Source organism: Chiloscyllium plagiosum, unplaced genomic scaffold (genome assembly GCF_037043375.1).
Source record: "Chiloscyllium plagiosum isolate Xiang-an unplaced genomic scaffold, Cpla_swu_hap1 HiC_scaffold_28, whole genome shotgun sequence".
NCBI classification, from domain to species: Eukaryota; Metazoa; Chordata; class Chondrichthyes; order Orectolobiformes; family Hemiscylliidae; genus Chiloscyllium; species Chiloscyllium plagiosum.
This window is the reverse complement of record NW_028270166.1, coordinates 22,908,245-22,933,975: the sequence shown is the minus strand read 5'-3', so window position 1 is coordinate 22,933,975 and position 25,731 is coordinate 22,908,245. Positions and strand designations below refer to the sequence as shown.

General features: G+C 39.8%; 1 protein-coding gene across 2 annotated transcripts in view; it reads left to right on the top strand.

Moving 5' to 3' along the window:
• The window catches only part of tbxa2r (thromboxane A2 receptor), a 28,433-nt gene extending 17,129 nt beyond the window's left edge, over positions 1 to 11,304 (top strand). For both annotated transcript variants that reach the window (XM_043721174.2, XM_043721175.2), the window contains exons 2-3: positions 6,481 to 7,328; positions 10,948 to 11,304. In XM_043721174.2, the coding sequence (XP_043577109.1) occupies positions 6,504 to 7,328; positions 10,948 to 11,199 (1,077 nt within the window). In that variant the 5' untranslated portion in view covers positions 6,481 to 6,503 and the 3' untranslated portion in view covers positions 11,200 to 11,304. The remainder of the gene's footprint in view (positions 1 to 6,480; positions 7,329 to 10,947) is intronic.
• Positions 11,305 to 25,731: the final 14,427 nt, after the last annotated feature.

Here is a 25,731-nt window from a genome sequence, read left to right as displayed (position 1 = left end):
CATGTTGACTTATTCTAATCTGACCCTGCACTTCCAAGAATTTAGAAATCTCATCCTTAACGATGGATTCTAGAATTTTACCAACAACAGAGATTAGGCTAATCGACCATAATTTTCCATCTTTTGTCTTGATCCTTTCATGAACAAGGAGTTACAACAACGATTTTCCAATTATCTGGGACTTTGCCTGACTCCAGTGATCTTTGAAAGATCACAATCAACGCCTTCACACCTCCACTATTTCCTCAGCCACCTCCATCAGAACTCTAGGATGTAGCCCCTTGGGGCCAGGAGATTTATCAATTTTTAGACCTTTTAGCTTTTCTGACACTTTCTCTTTTGTAATGGCAACCATACTCAACTCTGCCCCCTGACTCTCCTTAATTGTTAGGATATTACTCATGTCTTCCACTGTGAAGACTGAAACAAAGTACTTATTAAGTTCTTCAGCTATTTCCTTATCTCCCACCCCTAGCTTTCCAGCATCAATTTGGAGCGGCCCAATCTCTACTTTTGCCACTCGTTTATTTCTTATATATTGAAAGAAACTTTTATTATCATTTCTAATGTTACTGGCTAGCCTACCTTCATATTTGATCCTCTCCTTCCTTAAAAGTTAAGTTAAAATATCCAAAAAATGATGGGCTTCTGTTCCATGTCATGACAAAGTCTTTGATAAGAGTGAAAGGCAGAAAGACTAATTTCAGCTGGAAGTTTCATACATCATACAGCTGCACAGTTTAACATGGCTGGATGCACCCACCTACAGCTATGCCTCCAGATCTCATGCACACACATGATCAAGACATGCTACTGCAACTGCTGAACACTGCAATTTCTAACAGCAGTGTTGCAATGTCCATCAAGTGGACATCCACCCACCCCCATGGATTATCTCCCAAACTGCATACATATTTTGTGTGTTTTCCCTTTACAAAATGCACAAGGACAGGGGTTAAAATATTAGTTTTAACTCTACTACTAGGTGCTATTGGGATAGGATATTTTCATATGTCATTGCCTGGGTTCAAAAAATTAGTGTACTGTAGAGGTCACAGTCAAAGAACTGTGCTAATCCTCTAGTCACCCCTGTGTTGTAGGTGAAGACACTGTCTGATTCTCGAGTTCTCAAAATCAGCGAGCTAACAACCAGCCAAGCTCAATCCAACTCAGCCTTGAAATTGTGACCATGATTGTTTACTCAATCAAACATTCAGTCACACAATGTTTTCTTAACGCAAACACTCTAAAGCTATCTTTTACCCCTATGTTCCCAACGCTCAGCGTGGCATGTCTGCCCCACTTCACAGCACACTGGGCCATTTCTTGCTCTCATGTGGAATGAAAGAAATTGACTGAAATGTGGCTGAAGTGATGGTGGGAAGCACTGGAGGAGGTTAAAATTGACCATGTACCTTTTGGACAGGAGTTGTTGGAAATGATAAGGCTATTCTGACTTACACTTTAAGTCCATATTTCGTTTCTTCACTTGTCCTATTACTGTCCTGTTTTGCCTTGCACTAGTATCCCTTTTGTCATCCAGTCTTTCTTGCCTTCCACTCTATCAAAGATGTCGTTATGACCATGGGACAGAAGCCCATCGTTTTTTTGGATATTTTTAACTTGTAATTCCAAACTATATTTTTTTTAAAAAGAGGCTGATACAGCCAAAAATGGCTATGAATATAAATTACATGGCTCTGAAGAGAGAAGCATCATGGAATATCCCACCTACAGATGCAATGGAAGCTTCAAAAACATAACATTTCAAAGGTTGGGAGGGAAGAGACTAGACTTGACTATAGTATCTTGCCGGAGAAAGTGAGGTCTGCAGATGCTGGAGATCAGAGATGGAAATGTGTTGCTGGAAAAGCGCAGCAGGTCAGGCAGCATCTAGGGAACAGGAGAATCTACGTTTCGGGCATTAGCCCTTCTTCAGGAAAGAAGGGCTAATGCCCGAAACGTAGATTCTCCTGTTCCCTAGATGCTGCCTGACCTGCTGCACTTTTCCAGCAACACATTTCCATCTATAGTATCTTGCCTACAAAGATAATAAGGAGTTAATGAGATGCTGCTCAACACTAAGCTATACCCCACCCCCCACCCCTGCCGTGGATTATCTTCCAAACTGTGCACGTATTTTGGGTGTTTTCCCTTTAGAAAATGCACAAGGACCAGTGTTAAAATATTAGTTTAAACACTACTACTAGGTGCAATTGGGATAGGATATTTTCATGTGTCATTGCCTGGGTTCAAACAATTAGTGTACTGTGGAGGTCACAGTCAAAGGGCTGTCCTAATCCTCCAGTCACCCCTCTGTTGTAGGTAAAGACGATGTCTGATTCTTGAGTTCTCAAAATCAGCGAGCTAACAGCCAGACAAAGGAAAACAGAACAACAGAAGGCTTCTCTTTCACCCTGAATGCTGCAATTCGATCGCAGTCAAAAGGAATCAGAATTAGAGAATCTGAGCCAATCTAAAAATCTAAGGAGTGTGAAACTAACTGAAACCAACTAACTACCAATGCCAACATTACTAGTAACCTCCTCTACTATGGCCACAACTATCTGGTCATTGAAAATGATGCCAATATACTGATCAGTATATCTTTTTTAAAATGTTTATTCTTTTGGACTCAACTCATATCTAATCTGTGTGTACATACATTGTTACTAATCATTATTATCCTTAGCAATTAATTAACTCATGCTTTGTTAAAATGAGAGCCTGTTTGGGTTGAATGCTTTTAAAACACAAGTCCACTGGGATCTGGGAGCAAGGAATCTACAAGGCAAAGGTTCCATTTGTTAACTAATCAAGTCAGTTCATATGCCATCTGGAACATATTTAGGAACCTTGCATGAGGTCTGGGCAAAACACTATTTTGTTCTTCTCTTTTTGTCCTTTCTCTGCTTTGTAATTGCTGTTTTTCCAGTCCTGGTGAAACACTAGTTATGTTTCTGTTTCTGTAAATGCTGTCTGACTTTCTGTGTATTTACAGCATTTTTTGTTTTATTTTCTTTTAAGTGTCCAGCCTTTACATTATTTTACTTTTGGAAGATATTGCCAAATAATGATACCCTACACCTTTTAAAGTGTGGTGGCGTACCATAACTTCAGTAAGAGTGATGACATCATTTTCTACTGAATATTGACAATATTGATGACATGTTAAAATATCTTTAAAATTTTATCTTAAAATGATAAAGCACAATTACTTTTAACATTTGGTTCAATCGATCACTCCCAATCTCCAATGCAAGCTACATTACATCACAAATATGAATGTTAGGAATCAGTCATTATCCCCACTGTCACTGGTCCACATTTGATTTAAAGTTTTCAGCCTTACCTTCATATCCATCCATTGCCTCATTCAACCTTCCTTCCAATTTCCACCAGCCTTGCATCTCTTCCCACACCATTCATGTATTCATCTTTTTGCCTGCATGTTCATACAGCCTGGAAGATGGTTATTCACCTTGTCTGCCCTTTGCTAACTCTTGAAAGAGCTATCCAATTAGTCTCACTCCCTTGATCTTTCCCTTTGGTCCTTCAATTTATTTCAGTTCAATTATAAAGTCAATACACTTTGAAGGATAACATTGATCTGCTACCACTACCTTTTGACGCACTGCTTTCCAAATCATAACATTATTCAAGGTTTCCTAGCCTTCACTTTCCTCATCCTAGCCTCTTGGGAATTGCCTCTCTGAATTTATTCAAGTTTTTACTTCTAATTGACCTTTGAAAGTTTTCTTCAAGGTAAATCTTTCTGGTTAAGCTTTCAACTATTTGACATTTACCTTCATACATTGAACATTACTGTTTTTGACTATTGATTACAAAAATGTAAGTTACATTTTGATATATTTAGGTTAGAGGTGCTAAATAAGCTCAAGTATTGTTGTTCCACACAATTTCCAGTACATATGCAACAGTGTATAAATATATCCATTTGGAATAACATGATCAACCAAAATGAAAATTTAAGTATGATTTTTAAAAATCTTCATTTTTAATATGATTCTAAATTTAAAAGGCAGGAGACTTGTATAGGATTAAGGATGTTTCATTTTGCTTTCAGAAATAATGTGATACTTAAACTTTTTAAATTTCTGCCTCTTATTAGAGACCAGTTTAAGCTGTCATGAAGTATATGAAATATGCATCATTGTCACCGTGAGATAAGATAAATATTTGCAATTTAAATAAAAAGGTGAGAGAGCTATGGCCATTCTTAGGAGAAGCAATATTTGTCCTGTTTCACTGCTGGTCATAATCTCATGACCTCAGTTATTTCTTTTGCCATGTATCTGACAGAAAATGTCATTCATAATATTTTGATGATATCAGAAATCTTGTGTACAAAACATATCTCTACAATATACATGTGTTAATGTCAGACATATTCATGTTTCGAGGTTGCTAACACTGTGAAATATATTAAACAATCAAACTTACATTATGCTTTATAAAGAATATGTTTCAAATATGTTGAGATTATTGTGCTAATAGCAAGTAAGAAAAGTACTAACGTTGGCTATGACTATGTGGAATAAATAACAAAAATGGAAATAAATACATGTTAACCTGTTAGATAGTTGACAATATCCTATTCAGATGGAGTTGCATAATTTGTAAGTTATTTTTCAATGGAGTATAAATGGTCATTTATTTTGATTAAAATCAGCATGGATTAATTCCACTCCATGCAACAAGCACAGTAATATTGAGTGGCTTGTCTTCTCTGTCATGTCTTAAACTAATCATTCATTATTTCCTCATAGTTGACATCAATGCATGATTTATAATTTAGTTATCGAGCAGGAATATAGAGACTTGATTACTTTTTTAGCCAGTACACGAGGCAAGAGAGTTTAAAGAAAGATGATAAATGGAAAAGTAATTTAAAATACTTTTTTAAGAATTGCATTCCACCCTCCCTATCACAATTACCCCCACTTGATTTACCTATCACCTTCCCACCTACCTTCCCCTCCCCCCCCCCCCCCTCCCCCCCCATCCTAGCCCCTTTCCATGCCCTATTTATCTCTCATAACCCTTACTCCTCCACATTCCTGATGAAGGGCTTATGCCAGAAACATCTACTCTCCCACTCCTCGGTTGCTGCCTGACCTGCTGTGCTTTTCCAGCACTACCCTTTTTGACTCTGACTCTCCAGCATCTGCAGTTCTCACTTTCTCCTCGTTAAAATTAAGTTTGCCTTTCCAAGTGAGATGATATATTTGCAGTTTCTTTGTTTAGACTGCCTGGTGTATCGGGGCAAAATTGATACAACCTTCTATTATCTTCATCTTAGTGATGAAAAATTATGGATTTTTATAATTTTGGAATAATTTTAAAAATAGTTGGAGGATGGTGATTCCTTTCAGAAGTGTATTATATGTATGTTTCTAAAATGTAACTAAAATTTAAATGGGAAGAAAAAAGAAAGATGACACTTTTTCGGGTTTTATGTCGAATAACTGACTAGAATAATTGAATTCTGAAGAATGTCATTGTGCTTGGTTGTTCAGATATCTCTCAATATCTTTTTGCAGTTCAGCCTAAATACTATATTGCATAGTTTATTTAGACTTTGAAAGAAATAAATGAAAATTTCTTAGAAGTTTGTGATTGATAAGCTGCAACTTGTCATCCAAAATCAGTTTCTAAATTTTTTTTACCCTAAGGACATTTACATTCTCGTGTTAGGCAATTGGCAATTTTTAATTTCTATTTCAAGATGCTAAGGTGGAACTAGGAATGAATACTGTAAACTTTACTGTAATTCAGAAAACATGAATCGCCTAAGCTGGAACGAAATGTAAATTGGATGTTATGAGGTTCTGAGTTAGCAGGTTGAACTGGGTCACTGTGTTGATTCCAGACTTGGATGACTGCGTGGAGTTTGCAAGTTGTCCTTGTGTTTGTGTGGGTTTTCTCCAGGTGTTCTGTTTACCTCCCACAGTTCAAAGATGTGCAGGTTAGGTGGATTGGCCATGCTAAATTGTCCATTGTGTCCAGGGATGTGTAGTTTACATGGATTAAGCATGGGAAATGCAGGGTTGAGTCTGGGTGGGTTTGCGTGGTCTTGATATACCAAATGGCCCACTTCCAGACTAGAGGGATTCTATGATTCTAATGCAACAATTACTTTGTACAGGAGAATAATAAAAATGCATCTTGCCTAAAATAGTATCACTGTTTGTGCCATTCACGATATTTAAAAGATTTTTCAACCTTACTAACAATAATTGTCCCATTAGCTTATCTGTATTCTGGTCCAAATTAAACATTATAATCCCACATTAGAAAATAATATCAATATAGACATAATATTTCCATTGTTTTACGTATATAATTTTATAACAGTTTGGAGTGAGATGCTTTTGGCAAATTGGAGATTTGTTAGAATTGTTATCAGTGAAGGCATCTTATATTTACAGACGCTAACTTTGGTTTCTTGTTTTGTAGGGTTCCTAAAAATAAATCAACCAATGCACAGTTCCAAGAAACTAAACCGAATCTTAAACATCATGAATGAAACCACTGTGATGCCAACTATGTGCCGTTTTACGAGGCTGAGCCAGAACAGTTCTAATAGCACACATGCTTCCCCTTGGTTCTCAACCGCGTTTGCAGCTGTCGGACTTATGTCGAACCTGATTGCTTTTGTGGTGCTAATAAGTGCATACAGAAAAGCACAAAGCAGATCAAGATCATCCTTTTTGATTTTCCTATGTGGCTTGGTTGTGACAGATTTTTTAGGTCTTGCTACAACTGCATCTATAGTTGTTACTTATCATCATTTGGATTTCAAGTGGGATGAAGTTGATCCTCAGTGTCACCTTTGCCGATTTTTGGGATTTTCAATGGTGTTCTTTGGACTCAGCCCTCTGTTGCTTGGGGCAACCATGGCAGTAGAACGGTTTTTAGGAATAAACAAGCCATTTTTACGTTCTACCAATTCCTCAAAACGACGTGCTTGGTGTACTGTGTTTATTATTTGGCTATTTTCTTGTTGTATTGCACTGCTTCCCATTTGTGGACTTGGACATTACACACACCAATGGCCGAATTCCTGGTGTTTCTTTAACATGACAAACAGTCCAGGCGATGTTGGATTTTCAATATTGTTTTCTAGCGTGGGATTGTTGTCTCTGGCAATATCTGTTTTTCTGAATACAATCAGTGTGGTAACACTGTTCAAAGTTTGCTTCAATCGATTAAGTGTTGAAAGGAGGAGAGACTATGAAGTGGAGATGATGGTACAACTGTTGGGTATAATGGTTATTGCAACAGTCTGCTGGGCACCATTGTTAGTAAGTACAAATTCATTCAAATTCTGTTTTAACATTGTTAACCACTGAATAACTTGCTAACTGACCTTTCAAATACTACGTACAAGTTAGTAATAGAAGGGCCCATTGGTGAAGCACAGGTAAATGTGATGGACCACATATTTCAGCTACTCAGATTAAGTATTAACTTCACTGTGTAGTTCTTTAGTGAAATTAGCCCTGGTGATTCTTTCCCTTGTGTTTTTTTCCATCAGATTTTTGATGTGTTTAAAATGTGAGTTTATGAGGATGGAAGCTTCATCTTGCTATCTAACTGGACACAGTTAACTAAGTGAAAGGAACCAATTCTGATACTCATGGAAATAGTGAAATACAAGCCTGATGTCCAGTAGTTTCAGAATATAAACCGAAAGAAATGTGGATGCTGTAAATCAGAAACAAAAACAGAAATTGCGGGAAAAGCTCAGCAGTTTGGCCACATATGTGGAGAGAAATCAGGGTAAATGCTTCGGGTCCAGTTCTGAGAAAGGGTCACTGGACCCAAAGCATTAACTCTGATTTATCTCCACAGATATTGCCAGATCAGCTGAGCTTTTCCAGCAATTTCTGCTTTGCTTCAGGATATCATTGAGTTTGCACTCACAAACCTGAGACATTATTTTCCAATGTTCCTTGCTAATCCAGACATATTATCAAAACTCTTCAAAATATAATTACAGAAATATGGGGGCATAATTCTTGTTGCTAACTTGTGGCTGTCTAAAATTGCTCTGTGTTATCAATGTTTCTGGCATACCATTTACCACAATCACTCTAAACTCGGAATGACACAGCTGCAAGATTTTGAACTAAAGCCAGGAAAGAAGGAATTATATAACTTTTCATAATCTCAAGACATCACAAAGTACTTCACAACTAATTAAGTACCCCAAAAATTTCCTGACTGTTATAATCTAGGGGAATGGTGCAACCAATTTGTACACAACTTCCTTGAACACCAATGAGGGAGCAGACAATCTAATTTTTGGTCATATTGTCAATAGGTAAATATTGGCAGAACATTGGTTGCAATCCTTGTTATACTATGAATAGTGCTAATACATTATATCTACCTCAGAGAACTACATAGCTGTGATTTAATGTCTCTTTTGAAGAAGGCAACATCCCTAAAAGTACAGCAATCGCTCAATACTCCAATGAAGTGTGAGCTAGGATAATTGAAATAACTGCACAGATACTGGTATCCCATCACCAAGTCAATCTTTATTCACAGGTGGATTGTGCATGGGCTGTGACCAGCCAGCTCAAAGCCAGTCCCTAGACTGAGAAGATCTTCTGAATAATTAGCCCAGATTAACAACTCCAGTCAAGGATCTCATAGTCAGCGAGATCCACCTGGTCCTGGTTCCAATCCTACAATAATAAACTACTATTCTCAGGTCTCATTACCACTTATTCAGCTTCTCTTCTGTCCTGGCCTATTATGAATATATCAATAATCCCCTCATCTTCCTATTCTTTTCATATCTCTCTCTTTCTCTGGGCTCTATCTCCAATTAACCTTTACCACCATTACCACCACTACCCTCAGCCCAACACACCCCTAACACAACCTCATCTTCACCTTTTCCTACCTGCCTTCTGTTCTGATGAAGAGTCACTGAACTTGAAATATCAACTCTGCCTTCTCCTCACAAATGCTGCAAGATTTGCTGAGTTTCACCAATAATATTTGTTTCAGTGTTAGCCAGAATTGTGCATGCAAATCTCTGAAATGGAGATAAGAATCCAGACTTAGCTCCTCTACTTATTGAGATGTAACCAATTGATGACATGGCAACACTTGTAGAGTGCTTTTGGTCCATCTAAAATGTCTTCCCAAATCAATATCAACTGTTAACGAACCATGCATCTCATTGCTGTTTGTGGAGTTTTGCTTTTCACAAAAATTGGTTGCTTTGCGTGCACTCAAAGAGTCATTGCACTTCAAACAGATCACTGCCTGTGAACCACATTCAGGCATTTCCACATGATTGATAAACAGTGAATGAACCTAAGTTATTCGAATTAGCTCTAGTGAGCACTTGTTATGTTTTGCCAGTCAAAGCTAATGGGATTACAAGGTGGTTTATTGTCTGGTTTCATAATGTGGTCTATTCCATTTGTTTTATGTAACAATGCCTGTCTTGATAAAAATAAAAATTGAACTGAGATTATGAAAAATATTCAAGGAATTGAAAATTATATGAATTATGAAGTTCTGTAAATTAATATTATTTGACACTATTCACAGAGAGTATTATATATGAAAGGATGCAAATATTAATAACAATAGATTAGATTCCCTATAGTGTGGAAACAGGCCACTGGCCCAACAAGTCCACACCAACCCTATGAAGAGTAACCCACCCAAACCCATTCACCTCTGACTAATGCACCAACACTATGGGCAATTTAGCATGGCCAATTCACCTAACCTGTGCAATTTTGGATTGTGGGAGGAATTGTGCAGAGCCTGAAGGAAACCCATGCAGACACGGGGAGAATGGGTAAACTCCACACAGGCAGTCGCCCGAGTTGGGAATGGAACCCAGGTCCCTGTCACTGTGAGGCAGCAGTGCTAACCACTGAGCCACCATGCATAAACTATTATAAAGTCTCCTCTATAAGACCATAAAATGTCGAAGCAGATGTAGGCTATTCAGCCCATCAGGTCTGCTTTGTCATTCAATGAAATCATGGCTGAATTGATAAACCTCAACTCCATGTCCCTACCTTATCCTTATAAATCTTGATTCCTTTGTTGATTAAAAATCTGTCCATCTCAGCCTTGAATATATTCAATGAGCCAACCTTGATAGCCCTCTGTGACAAAGAAATCACAGCTTCATTGAAGGGTAAAGTTGGCATAGTCTGACTGGACTGTAAGGTTGCTCTCTCATTTGAGAAATACAACTGGTGGTGGTTTAACCTGAAGTTCACAGCACCTCAGATGAAGGGAGAGGTTGAGATGGACAGTCCTTCATAGTAACCTCAGCCAGGGCAGGAATTGAACCCCACTCTTTTGCACTGCTCACCAATCATCCAAGCTAACTGACCCCGATGACACATTCACTATCTTCTGAGAGTAAAAAAGTCCTCTTCATCTCAACCCTTTTTTCTGAGTTTATGTCCGATGACCCTAGAACCTCTCACAAGAGTATCCACCCTCACAATCTTATATGTTCCAAATATCAATGAGTATAGGCCCAAACTACTCAATCTTCTCTCATAAAAAAATCCCTCCGTACTTGGGATCAACCTAGTGAACTGTCATCAATGCCATGTAATCGTTCCTTAGATATGACTAAAACTGTTCACAAACATTTTGGTGTGGTCTAACTAGTCCCTTTTTTGGTGTTAGCAGAAATTCCCTATTTTTATACTCCACTTCCTTTGAAATAAAGGCCAAAAATCCATTTGTCTATTATCCACTGAACTTATCTGTTAGCTTTTTGTGATTGTGTCTGTTCTGTGTCTCATGTTGCATTATTGAAGTGCATTTACTGTTTTCGTGTAGTCAAGCTACATTTGCAACAAATATAAAGTCAATGAAAATTTAAATTCAAAAGAAAATAACACTTTTTGTTGATTTTCACAGGTACTTATCCTCAAGAAAGCTTTTACAGATACACCAAATGGCTTAACCCTGAAAAAAATTCTAGTTACTTGCATTCGAATTGCTACATGGAACCAGATCCTCGATCCTTGGGTTTATATATTATTCAGAAGGTCAGTTTTGAGGAGATTCAGCCCAAGTCTTCGAGCAAGGCCTTCAATCTCATCATTATATCCATCTGTAAATGCATCATATACTCGAAGATTTACACAAGCGTCAATGACAACCACATAGTCTGTTATTGCAGCTGAATTCAGCAGAGGTGCCACCACATTAGACTGATTTGTACTTAACTGTAAATGTGTATTTTAGATTACATTAAAGCATACTTCATCTAAATATGGGTCAATCATAAAATGGCTTCCTGCCCTGACCTTGATTTTCAGAATTGCACATGCTAAATATTTTTTACATCAAACTATGCTTGTTATATAAATTCATTCCCTTAAAATCCAGTGTTCAGTTCTGGGTTTTACATATATACAAGGCTATGCTAAATTGGCTAGCAATCCAATGAAGCTTGCATTGTAAGAATGAAAAGAACTTCAAATGTTTTAAACCAGAAACAAAAGCTGAAAAAGCTCAGGAGGTCAGACAGCATCTGTGGAGAAAAATCAGAGTTAACATTTCGGGCTGAGTGATTCTTCTTCAGAACTGATGGTAGCTAGGAAAATGTTGGTTCATATGTTGAGCTTGCATTGTGTCCATTCAAACCAGCTGAAGTTCAATTGGCTATTGAGAATGTCTTAAATATGCTGGTTTAAAAGAAAATATATTTTGAGGGTTTTGAAACATAAAAATGAACTTGGTGAGCTACCTTTCAGTAAAAAAAAATACATTAACACATCAATGAGAGTTTGAAATAAAGGAAATCATTATTTTGTTACCACTTGAGACGCAAAGTTAAGTATTAATATTACAAATTTATTCAGCCACTGCCCTTGCCTGGTTCCTGCTCAACACTGAGATTTCCATGGCATTTAATGCTGATTTTAGTTCATATTTAAATCACAGTTATTAGTGGTCATCTTCCAGAAATCTAATTGTTTTTCAAATATACGTAACACTGAAGAGATCACATATTTATATTCTGTGCTATATGTTTCTATGATTCTATAATTCTATTATTAAACAGACTGTATGAAGAAGACATAAGCCCCGTGGCAATCTGAAAATCACCCATGAGAAAGAATAACAAGATTCACATCATTATTTTCATCAAAGATGGCAGTCACATACTGTTTGATGAATGATGACCAAAGGATCTGATGACTAATATCAATAAGGAGAGGAAGGCAGAATGGATTAGATGCAGCCCAGAGAGAGAGAGAGAGATATGTAAGGGATAAATAAACATTGCGGTTATGTATAGCAGGCCAGGACAGAAGAAAAGCTGAATAAGTGATAATAAAAGAGCTAAGAGAGTTATACTGAGTAGGCCTGCGTCAGAAATGTTGGTGTGGGAATACGGTGGTATGTTGAAGTGGCAGGCAACTGGAAAGTCTTTACAGAGAACTTAGCTTGGAGCAGCAGAGTTGCTGGGTGCAGGGAGAGACACAGTAACAGGTAATCCTATAAAACTAAAATGGTGTGGATTCGGGCCTAGTCTTTACAGGCACTTAGCTTGGAGCAAAAACAGCAGCAGCAACTGGGAGGTAGAGAGGGACACGGTAAGCTGCAGGAACACTGTGAGAATCTTCTGTGTAGCTCCTGTTGACATCATAGAGCTTCAAAAGGTGAGAAAGGCTCCCGATTAGTGAGTACTGGGCACCTCACAATTACTGGTTAACTTAGGGAACTTAGTTGCATTTAACTTTGTGACAAAGTAGGAAATCCAACAACATAAGGCTAATAATTCTCATCTAAGGCACTAATTGTAATTTTAAGAGATATCAGGAGAGGCCAATCATGCAGAATGTATGGTCTGTCATATGTGGGGAGTCCTAGGTGCTGACAGTGTCCTAGGTGACCACCTGTGCAAGAAATGCTATCAGCTACAGAAGTTGGAGTTCCGGATCTCGAAGCTCGATCAGTGGTTGGAGACACTGTGGCACATCCACGAGGCTAAGAGTTGTGTGGCGAGCAATTTTCAAGAGGTGGTCACACTGCAACTCAAGGGACTAGTAGAAAGAAGGGAATGAGTCAGTCCAGAAAGAACAGGCAAGTAGTGCAGGAGTCCCCTGGGGTCCCACATACTATCTGGTATTCCATTTTGGATGCTGGTTAAGGTGTGGTACCTCAGAGGAATGTAGTCAGAGGTATGCTTTTGGTACCACAAGCGGCTAGACAATACAGGGGCGGGAGGCAGGGGGATTGGGGGTGTGGTGGTTGTGTGGAGGAAGAAGAAAGCAAGACCAATAATGGGAGGGGGTTCTTTAGCCAGGGGAGCAGGCAGGCGTTTCTGCAGCTGAAGAAGTGACACCGGGGTGATGCATTGCCTCTCTGGTGTCAGGGTCAAGGGTATCACTGAATGGCTGCAGGGCATCCTGAAAGGGGAAGGCAATGAGTTAGAGATCATGGTATATGTTGGTACCAAGAATATAGGCAAAGTCAGGAATGAGGTATTGCATCAAGATTTCAGGGAGCTAAGCAGTAGATTAAAAAACAGGACCTCAATGGTTGTAATCTCTGGGTTATTCCCAGTGCCATGTGCTAGTGAGTTTAGAAATAGGAAAATAAAACAGATGAATGCATGGATCAAGAACTGGTGCAAGAGGGAGGGTTTTGGATTCCTGGGTTTGGGGGAAGGGGGGAAAGGTACAAACAGGACCATCTGCACCTGCACTGCACTAGCACCAAGATCCTTGCAGATAGATTTGTTAGTGCTGTTCGAAGGAATTTAAACTAGTCTGGCACAGGGATGGAACACAGGACATCAATGAAACTAAGATACATCATGCTACAGCAAAGGAAACAAGTCACAGTGAGTTCAACTATGTTGAGTGATAAGAAAGTAAGGCAAGACTGGATAGTCTTTACTTTAATGTGAGGAGTATAACAGGTAAGACTGATGAGCTATTGGCGCAGATTGACACATGGAAGTATAACACTGTTGCCATCACAAAATCATGTTTGAGGGAAGGTCTGAACTGGCAACTCAGTGTTCTGGGATATAAAATCTTTAGACAAAACAGAGGAGGGTGTAAAAAGGGTGGTGGTGTACTGTTAATTAAGGATTTAATTACTGAAATAAGGAGAGACGATGTCTTGGAAGGGTCCTCAAACAAGGCTTTGTGGAGAGACCTTTGGGATGTTAAAGAGGGCAGCCACTTTACTGGAAGTGTATTCTAGGCTCCCAAAGAGTCAACAAGAAATAGAGGAGCAAATATGTAGACAGTTCACAGAGGTGTGTAAGAGTAATAAGCGGGTAATTATACCAAGGCGATTTCAACTTTCCCAGCATTTACTGGAATAGTCATAGTGTTAAGGATTTAGAGAGGGCAGATTTCTTGAAATGTATCCAGGAGAGCTTTTTGTTTTAATATATACATGGGACAACTAGGGACAGTGCAGTGCTGGATCAGATTCTGGGGAAAGAAGCTGGACAAGTGTTGAATGTGGCAGTAGGGGAACGTTAGGCGATATCAACCACAACAAGAGACGTTTCAAATTTATTCTGGACAAAGGAAAAGATGGCCTTCAAAAGATGGGAATGTGGATTGAATTAAAATAAAGCAGGCTCTGACCACAGTAGACTGGGAACGGCTGCTTGTGAGGAAGTCTACACGAAGCAATGTGAAGCATTCAAACAGGAGTTGGGGAGAATGAAGTCCAATATGTACCCTTAGAGGAAATGTAGGAACAATAAATTCAGAGAACCCTGCATGTCTGTGACAATTCGGGACTGGATAAAGAAGAAGAGTAAGGCTTTCAGTGAGTCCAAAGAGGGAATTCAGCTGCAGCCCTAGAGGAATGCAGTAAGTACAGGAGGGAACTTGAGAAAACAATAAGAAGAACAACGAGAGACATGGAAAAGGACTTGTGAACAGGATTAGAGAGAATCCTAAGATATTTTATAAATACTTTGAAGGGAAAAGGTTAACCAGAGAAAGAGTAGGGCCCATTGGGGTCCAAGGGGCACCCTGTGTGCGAAGCTGCAGGATATTGGAAGGGTATTGAAAGAATACTTTGGTCTTCACTCCAGAAAAAGTGTGGGAGGCGAGGCTGAAAATTGCTGGAGCTCTGACAAAAAATTTTAAATTCTCTCCAGCTGCAGGGGAAGTGCCAGAGGACTGGAGGATGACTAATGTGGTTCCACGTTTTAAGAGGGGTGGTAAAGATGAACCAGCAAATTATGGACTGGTGAGTCTCATGTCAGTGCTGGAGAAACTATTGGAGAAAATTTGGAATGAGCGAATTAATGTCTACTTGGAACGGCATGGGTTAATGAGGGATAGTCAGCATGGCTTTGTCAGAGGGAGGTTATGCCTAACAAATTTGTCAGAATTTTTTGAAAATGTGATCAAGTGTGTGGATGAGAGAAATTCAGTTGATGTTGGTTATATGGATTTTAGCAAGGTTTTTGGCAATGTCCCACATGAGTGACTGACTGAGAAGGTTAAACCACATGGAATTGAGAGAAACTTGGTGGGATAGATTAGAAATAGGCTTAGTAATAGGACACAAAGGGTAGAGGTCGATGGCAGTTTGAGTGACTGGAGACTGGAGTCCAGTGGTGTACCACAAGGATCAGTACTGGGACACTTATTGTTTGTTATATAAATAACTGATATACATGAAAATGTTGGGGGGGGGCGGAATATTAAGCAAATTTGCAGATGACACCAAGAATGGTAAAATGGTTAACAGCAAAGAAGTTTGCTGTGGATTACAGTAAGTTAGAGGTGAGTTAGTCAAATGGACAGGCCACTGGCAGATGGCATTTAACTTTGGTAAGTGTGAGGTGACGCGCTTTGGAAGAAGAAACAAGATAAGAATGTATTTAATGAATGGCAGGACACTGGGTAGCTTAGAGGAACTGAGAAATCTTGAAATAATGATTCATGGATCCCTGAAGTCGGCAGGCCAGGTGAATAGGATATTTAAGAAGGCATATGGGACACTTGTTTTCATCAGTCATGGAATAGAGTAGAAGAGCAAGGAGATAATCTTGGAACTGTGCAGAGCATTGGTCAGGCCCCAGCTGGAGTATTGTGTGCAGTACTCGTCACTTCACTGCAGGAAGGATGAGATAACACTAGAGGGGGTACAGAGGAGGTTCCCCACGATGTTGCCTGGAATGGAGAAATTGAGCTCTAAAGAGAGACTAGATTGGCTTGAATTATTTTTGTTAGAGCAGAAAAGTCTGAGAGGGGACATGATGAGGAGTATAAGTTTATGAGAGGCATGGACAGGGTGAATAGAGAACAGCTGTTCCCCTTGGTCAAGAGGTCAATCATGAGGGGGCACAGTTTTAGGATAAGGGACAGGAGATTCAGAAGAGATTGGGGAAAAAAACCTTTTTATTCAGCAGGTGATGGGAATCTGGAATGCTCTGCTTGGGAAGGTAGTGGAGGCTGGAATCTTTAAAAAAAATACATGGATATGCACTTCAAATATCATAACATTCAAGGATATGAGACAAGTGCAGGAAATTGAGATTAGTGTACATTTAGTGGTAATTATGTCAGTGCAGACTTGATGGGTTGAATCTATGAATCTCTGAGACTACATTGTGAACAGTGAATACAGTAGACAGATTGAAGAAAGTACAGGTGAATCGATGCTTCACCTGGAAGGTGTGAAGAAGGAGGAAATGGAACAGGTGTTATACTTTCTGTGGTCTCATCCATGTGCTGGAGAGTTGCAGAGACCCCTGCTGCTTCCTTTCAGAAAGCCCCATTGCACTCAGTGCCATTTGAGCATTGAATAAAGGCCTGCAGTGGGGGTGAGGTGCAAGGATCCTTCAAGGCTTTCCTAGAACAGACTTGATTAGGCTGATTGAGGGAAACTGAGAGGGTTTGCATTCAGATTAACTAATCCCTTCCAACCAAATATGATGAGGAGCACCTGATAATTAATACTGCCTGGCCACATAGTTTCAGAATAAGGGATTAACCCTTTCAGACAGAAAAGGTATATCTTCTATCAGAACGTTATGAATATTGGAGTTCTCTATCACACAGAGCTGTGGTAGCTGCATCATTGATTATATTCAGGGCTAAGATAGACCAATTGTTGATCTGTAAAGTTGTCAAGAATTATGGGAAATGTTGGGAAAGTTGAGTTAAGGCCAATAATTTTATTGAATTGGGGAGCAGGGAAAGGGCTGATTAGTCTATTCCTGCACCTATTTCTGAAGTTCTTCTTGTTACTGCTCAATTACCACTGATGCTTTTGCCCCCTACCATTTTGAATAGGGTGCCATTGGCTCAAAGTCTGAATTTAACTTTGTTGATACCAATACCCAAGATGGTACTTTGATTTAAATTATATGGGTCTGGAAGGAGAAAAGGTGCACCTCTGAGTACAGGTGGAATAACATGAGCTATGATCTCCTCTGCTTTCCAACTGTTCTGTCCTCACAAGCTCCCCCGGATGTCCTTTGCTGTCAAAAAATTGAAAGCTTACCAAAACAGAGATTTAAGCTGACAATGTTGCTCTGACAACCAGCAGTATCAATTTATTGTCTTTAATTTGCACTAAATCTTTGTTTGAAATGAAAGATGTCCAATCCAAGTTTTACTGGAGCTCAAAAGAGCAGGCCATTTTGAAAAGTACCTGATGTTATTTCCCTGTCGATTCTACCACTGGTGAAGGCATAGCAGATGATCAGCTGCCCCTTGATTGTCTTGGCCAGACGTTAAAAATCACACAATACCAGGTTATAGTCCAACAGGTTTATTTGGAAGCACTAGCTTTCAGAGCACTGCTCCTTCATCAGGTAGTTGATGAAGGAGTAGTGCTTCAAAAGCTAGTTCTTCCAAATAGACCTATTGGATTATAACCCGGTGTTGTGTGATTTTTAACTTTGTCCACCCCAGTCCAAAACTGGCTCCTCCACATCTTGGCTAGAGGCTGTACATGGCTGAGCAGACCATCCAGAACAAGATGGAGGCTTTTCACAGCTTCACCAAAATTCTCCACCAGGACGATGTTAAGATTGGCACAAGCCAATACTTGTTCCAAATACTCAAAATACAAAGACAAGAATGAAGACTTTCTAAGACCTTTTATGATATGCTCAATTCAATAAGTTTCTGTGGAAATGCAATTACTCCTTGTTCTGTAAGTAAACACGAGAGCCAGTTTGTATACAACAATATTTCATAAACAACAAATGAAACCAATTGTTGTAGTTAAACTCATTTTGTTTGAGTTAAAAATGCAACATTCCTGCAAGACTGCATTCAAATGTCAGCCAGAAAGTGCTTTTAAATTCTGAGGTTTTGATGTTCAACTCTAATTCAGTGGCAACAGGGCTATCAGTAAAACCAAACCAAACATAAATATTGTGGTAAAAATGGAATGTTAAACAAGCACATTAATCTTATCCATCATAATAACACCTTAAGACTTTGGCAATTCAATGTGTTCTTGAATTGAATTTTTAATGCATTTACTGGCGAGCAGAATTCCTCACAATTTTATTCTCTTATCAAGGCTATCATAAACAATGGGCAGAATGTTCTCAGCCACAGAACAAAGTGGGCATTGGAAAGAAAGGTGGGAGAATCGTGTGAGATTGGCAGGAAGGGAATTCTCACCTTTGAGAGCAAAAGGCCCCATTTTCCAACATACTGTCCAACAAGGAATGGCAGATGAGATTTACATTAATGAGGCCTATTTGCATGTATTAAAATTCCATTATTACATCATCTTGTCTGCTTAATATGCAGTTTTCAATTCTCCCATTCACTGGATAGAAACCAGATAGTGACAATTCCCAACATGGAAGTCAGAGCAGACTTCAGCTCATGCTTGCTTCTCCAAACCTTCATCCTGGACAATATTTACCAATATCTTATGGCACACACCCTGTGGTAGTGACCACACGCATCCATCACCCAACTTGTTGGCAAAATGGGATGTCAATTTCCGTCTGTCCAATATGTCTGGAGCAATTGACATTGATCATTCAGGGCAGTTGCAGATTGCCAGGACTAGGCTGGGCTTTAAAAATGGCACCAATGCCAGGAATCTCAGGTAGTTTGGGATTGGCCAATGCTTCCACCTGTGGTGACTGGGAAAATGCCATAGGCGCGGTTCCCTAGGGGCATGGTGCATTATTAATGAGGCAAGTTGCAGAGATGGTGTAAGAAACTTCATCGAGAATCACACAGAGAAACTCTCCAAGAAAATCGCCAAAGTGAAACTTGGCTGATTTGTGGTAAAAGTTCAGCTGAACAATTTTAAATTGTTTTTCTTGGATTGAATAGTCTACAATAATGCCAGGATATTTTGCAAAATGATTTTTAACCGCTGAGTCCTGAATTTAAATGTCTAGCTTAGCCTAACTTAATAAAGATTTGCTCTGTTTGAAGGGGCATGTTTAATAGAGTGGCTTTGTTCCAGTTCATAATGGCTGGGAGGTCACATTACCAAATTGCAACTCATTCTGCACTAACTTCTATGAAAAGACAAACCAGGGCAGGAGATGTAAAATTCAACCTGGTCAAGAAGAAGATGTACCTAAGCCAGATGTTGGTTTGTATTCCGAGGGGAGAGGACTACAGACTATGCAGAACCTGATTTTGAGTTGCATTATAAATTCATATTGGACACCCTTATATGTGAATGCAGCTTGCTATGATAAGCACAAAATTCACAAGTTATTTTTGAGCTCTTATTCACTTGCATTTGAGCTCGTTGTAAAAATAAAAGATAGATGAGTAGGATAGATGTTTAAAGCTTTAAGAAGGTTCCATTTCCAGTAGGAAAACAGATGTGCTTGTGTGAAAGTGTAAACTGTGTTGGTAACAATAAGCAGTGAAATCGCAGAGAGGCTACTGCTAAAGCTAGCGACGCTGATTAATGATTTTTTTAGCCGAAGCAAAATATCTAGGTTTTCGAAAGTGTTGATAGTCTAAGAGAACAGTGATCCAAATGTCTTCTTGGTGACATCTGTTGCTTTATTTCATACATGAACAGTTGCCCTGACAAATAAAGAAGTGCATGCAGCCAACCTGAAGTCCATCTTCATAGAATCCCTACAGTGTGGAAACAGACCATTTGGCCCAACAAATATACACTGACCCTCCAAAGAGTATCCCATCCAGACCCATTCCCCTACACTATCAATTTTACATTTTCCCCTGACTAATGCACCTAACCTCCACATCCCTGAACACTGTGGGCAATTTAGCACAGCCTTGGTTTCTCCCAATTCAGCTAAACTGCTCATCCTTGCATTGTGGGAGGTAATAAGAGCATCCAAAGGAAACCCACACAGACACAGGGAGAATGTGCAAACTCCACACAGACAGTTGCCTGAAGCTGGAATCAAACCCAGGACCCTGGCACTGTGAGCCACCATGCCACCTATGAACCTCTCTGTATGTCATCCAATCATAGAATCTTAGAATCTCTCCATGTGAAAGCAGCTCATTCAGTCCATTGAGTCCACATCAACCCTCTGAAAAGCATCCCACCCAGACCCACCTGCCTACTTTATTCCTGTAACTGTATTTCCCATAGCTAATCCACCTAGTCTGCACATCTCTGGACATTATGGGCAAATTAGCACGACCAGTCCACCTAACTTACACGTCTTTGGAATGTGGTGGAAACCAGGGTACAAGGAGCAAACCTACACAGAGACAGGGACAATGTGTAAACTCCACAGAGACAGGGGGTGCAATTGTACCCACGTCCCTGGCACTGTAAGGCAGCAAAGCTAACCCCTGAGCCACGGTGCCACAGTCAAGCTCTTGAGACTCAATCCTGTTTTGGCTCCCCCTCCCAATTTGTAATATATCAACTCTGAGCGCTGTTGCCAAAATAAGTAATTAAATTCAAACTGTGTGAGAGTCTCACTTTATTTACTTCACAAGTGGTGGAGCCCCAGGTTCACCAGAGAGAAGAGAAAGGATCAAAGAGATACAAGGTCAGCAACAGGTTTTCCTTTAACAAGGTAAAAATGCCCCAAGTGTCTTACTTCTTAAGGGTCTTATAGAGAGAGACGGAGAGGAGGACAGGTTTAGAGCATGGGCCCATGCAGCTAAAGGCCTAGTTGGCAACAGTGGAGCAATGCAAATTGAGAGTCTGCAAGAGGCCAGTTTTGGAGGAGAATGGAGATCTTGGAGAACTGTAAGGCCAGAAGAGGTTAGAAGACTAATGAAGCATGAGGTTATTGTGAGATTTAAAAACAAGAATGAGAATTTTTAAGTCCAGATGGGCTGTTCAGACAGAAGTAGGGGAGAGCAATGGAGCTGGTATATAGAGAACTCTATTTCCAGTGGGTACAGAAGAAAATGGCTTCAGTATTCCCAATACTTAATTGGACCAAATTAATGCTGATCCAACACTGGATGAAAAGTAATATGGCAAATCATTGACAGTGGAAGAGTCAACAGCAGGTGGCATCATGCACAATTTGATTTGGTTTTGCGATGATATGGCTGAGGGGTAGCACATCATTGAGAGATATGAAGGAAGCAAATAAACATCTTACAGCAATGCATGGGAGCTGGAAGTGAAGTCACTAATTCTCCAGTTTTCTGTCGAAAAGAGGAACCAGTCTCAGCCATCCAGACAGCAGAGGAGAGACGATGGATCAGGATGGTGAGGTCATCTGTGTCAAAAACGGCAGGCAAACCAAGAGGAATGAAAGGCATAAGTTACCATGGTCACAGTTACATGGGATGTGACTTATGACTTTGATAGTGGTAAAGATGGAGAAATTCAAAGGTGGAAAACGATGCAGATAGATACCAATATCAGAGGCAATATGACAAATTCATTAGAAATGAAAGGGACATTGGAGATGATACAATAGCTTACAAGGACCATAGGATGTAGGATGGGCTTGTTAAGAGGGGGGTTTAATGTCATCAGATTTGTAGAGTAGGGAGATCTTTCCCTGAGGAGATAGGCCATTCATGTTATCCACTAGCATAGGGCTGAAGCTGGGATGATGTGTGATGAATACTTTAACAGGAATAGCATTGAGGATGCAATAAGTGGATCTCAGGGATAGAACGTGCTCAGAGAGGGCATGAGGGCAAATGAAAGAGGAAATTGAAGAAGATGTAAAGTTATGGCTTGGGAAAGTTGACTTGGTGGTGTAGGAATCGGCAGAGGCAACTGGAAAAATGCTTTCAAAGTTAGTCATACAGTAGTAAGAAAGGTGGAGAGAGGAGAGAAACAGAAAGATCATTTTTAAGGGAAAAGGAAGAACAGAGGGACGTTCTTGAGTACTGAAGATGTGGATATCTGACTTGTTATAACTACAAGTTCCAGGGATGTAGAGAAAAGGATAGCAAAGGTGAGTCTCAATAGGAGCGAGAGTAACAGGATAGTTGTTATGGGGGACTTTAACTTCTCCAATATTGACTGGGAATACAATAGTTCAAGTAGTTTAGATGGGTCACTTTTTGTTCAATGTATGTACGAAGGTTTTCTGACACAATATGTGGACAGGCCAACAAGGCGAGATACCGTATTGAATTTGGTATTGGGGAATGAACCTGACCAGGTGTTAGATTTGGAGGTAGGTGAGCACTTCGATGATAGTGATCATAATTCGATTATGTTTACAACAGCAACGGGCAGGGATATGTATATACTGCAGGGAAAGAGGTATAACTGGGGGAAAGGCAATTATGATGCAATTAGGCAAGATTTAGGATGCATAGGGTGGGGAAGGAAACTGCAGGAGATGGACACTCTTGAACTGTGGAGCTTATTCAAGGAACAGCTACTGCAGGTAGCTTGATAAGTATATACTTATCAGGCAGGGAGGTAGTTGTCGAAAGAAGGAGCCATGGTTTACTAAAGAAGTTGAAGCTCTTGTCAAGAGGGAGAGGAAGGCTTATGTGAGGATGAGGTGTGAAGGCTCAGTTAGGAGGCTTGAGAGTTATAAGTTATGCAGAAAAGATCTAAAGAGAGGGCTAAGAAGAGCCAGGAGGAGACATGAGACCTTGTTGTTGGATAGGATCAAGGAAATCCCTGAGGCCTTCTTTAGGTATATCAGAAATAAAAGAATGACTGGAATAAGATTAGGACCAATCAAAGATAGTAGTGGAAATTTGTGTGTGGAATCTGAGGGCATGGGGAAGCACTTAATGAATACTTTCCATCAGTATTCACATTGGAAAAGGGCAATGTTGGTGAGAATACAGAGATTCAGGCTACTAGATTAGATCGGATTGAGGTTGACAAAAAGTAGGTTTTTGCAATTTTGGAAGATCTGGAAGTAGATAAAACCTCGGGGTCTGTGGGATTTATCCTTGGATTCTCTGGGAAGCCAGGGAAGAGATTGTAGAATCTTTGACTTTGATCTTTATGTCATCATTGTCAACAGGAGTAGTGCCAGAAGACTGGAGGATAACAAATGTTGTTCCCTTGTTTAAGAAGGGGAGTCGTGACCCTGGTAATTATAGGCGACCCTGGTAATTATAGGCCAGTGAGCCTTACTTCGGTTGTGGGTAAGGTGTTGGAAAAGGTTATAAGAGATAGGATTTATAATAATCTGGAAAGGAACAATTTGATTAGGAATAGTCAACACAGTTTTGTGAAGGTGAGGTCATGCCTCACTAACTTTATTGAGAAGGTGAGAAAACGGGTGGATGAAGGTAAGGCAGTTGATGTAGTGCATATGGACTACAGTAAGGCATTTGATAAGGTTCCACACAGTAGGCTATTGCATAAAATAAGGAGTTTTGGGATTGAAGGTGATTTAGCAGTTTGGATCTAAAATTGGCTAGCTGAAAAAAGACAGAGGGTGGTGGTTGATGGGAAATGTTCATCCTGGAGTTCAGTTACCAGTGACGTGCTGCAAAGATCTGTTTTGGGCCAATGTTTTTTGTCATTTTTATAAATGATCTGGAGGTGGGTATAGAAGGATGGGTTAGTAACTTTGCAGATGACACTAAGGTAAGCAGAGTTGTGGATAGTGCTAAAGGATGTTGTGGGTTACAGAGGGACATTGATAAGATGCAGAGCTGGGCTGAGAAGTGTCAAATGGAGTTTAATGTGGAAAAATATGAGGTAGTTCACTTCGGAAGAAGTAACAGGAATGCAGAGTACTGGGCTAATGGTAAAATCTTGGCAGTGCAGATGAGCAGAGAGATCTCGGTGTCCAGGTACATAAATCCCTGAAAGTTGCCACCCGGTTGATAAGTTGTTAAGAAGGTATATGGTGTGTTGGCATTTATTGGTACGGGGATTGAGTTTCAGAGCCATGAGGTCATGCTTCAGCTGTACAAGACACTGGTAAGGCTGCACCTGGAGTATTGTGTCCAGTTCTGGTCACCGCCTTATAGGAAGGATATGGAAGCTTTGGAAAGGGTTCAGAGAAGTTTTACTAGGAGGGTGCCTGGTATGAAAGGAAGGTCTTAATAGGAAAGGCTGAGGGAACTGAGGCTGTTTTTGTTGGTGAGAAGAAAGTGACTTAATCGAGACAAATAAGATAATCAGAAGGTTAGATAAGGTGGACAGTGAGAGCCTTTTTCCACGGATGATGAAGGCTAACACAAGGGGACATAGCTTTAAATTGAGATGTGATAGATTTTGGACAGATATCAAGATAGTGTCTTTACTCAGAGAGTAGTAGGGGCGTGGAACAACCTGCCTGCAACAGTAGTAGACGTCGGCATTAAGGGCATTTAAATGGGAATTGGACATACATATAGGTAATAATAGAATAGTGTAGGTTAGATGGGCATCAGATTAATTTCACAGATCGGTGCAACAATGTGGGCCGAAGGGTCTGTACTACGCTGTAACGTTCTATGTTCTATGTTCAAAGGCCAGTTGGGATTTTCTGAGCCCACATTCTGACGTAGATTATCTCTGATTCTTTCTAAGAAATATCACAGGAAAACAATAACATTTGGATTGGTTTTAGCTGCAAACCTGGAAGTTTTATGTGAGTAACTGTTTGAAGGGAACAATTTGAACAGTTACTTTGGGTTGGTTCAATTCCTGGATTATTTAGGATGTCTTTATTTCTGTTGTTTATACAAAGAAAAAGAAAGCAAGAATTAAAAGCCAAGAGCAGTTTTGCACTTGACAATACAAAATTTGTTCAAAGGGAAATGTTCTGGATTATAGTACAGCTTCTATTAAGCACCATATTATTTAGCTGAACCATTCTGTTTTGTATTCAGTGTGCAGAACATTAACATGAGCAAGTGGATAGAAAGTGGACAAAGTATCATTTTAAAATACATCAAATTGTAAAATGTTCTTTCAGAAATCTATCGCCATACTTCATATAAATGTTCAAGACAGTTATGAGAGCAGCCTTGTTGTACCGTGCAAAATGTCAGGCCATGTCGAGAAGAGAGGAACCAGGTATGCATGAAATGCAGATCTTGAGGTGTCTGTGTGAAGTAATGAGAAAATACATGATCTGAAACCAACACATCAGAGAATCTGTGAGGAGTGGAGAAGTACCAAAGAAAGTAGGTGATTGAAATGGCTGGTTATCTGTTACACCGAGGGGAGACACGTTGTGAGGCTAGTGATCTGAGACTGTCAGGACAGAGAAGCCTAACAAAGGCCTCTGAGCAGATTGAAGTATATGTGGTGTTGAAAGATTTACAGGTATATGCTAAAGGATTGAAAGAAGAATGAGTGACCAACAGGGTGGTCAACTAGCGA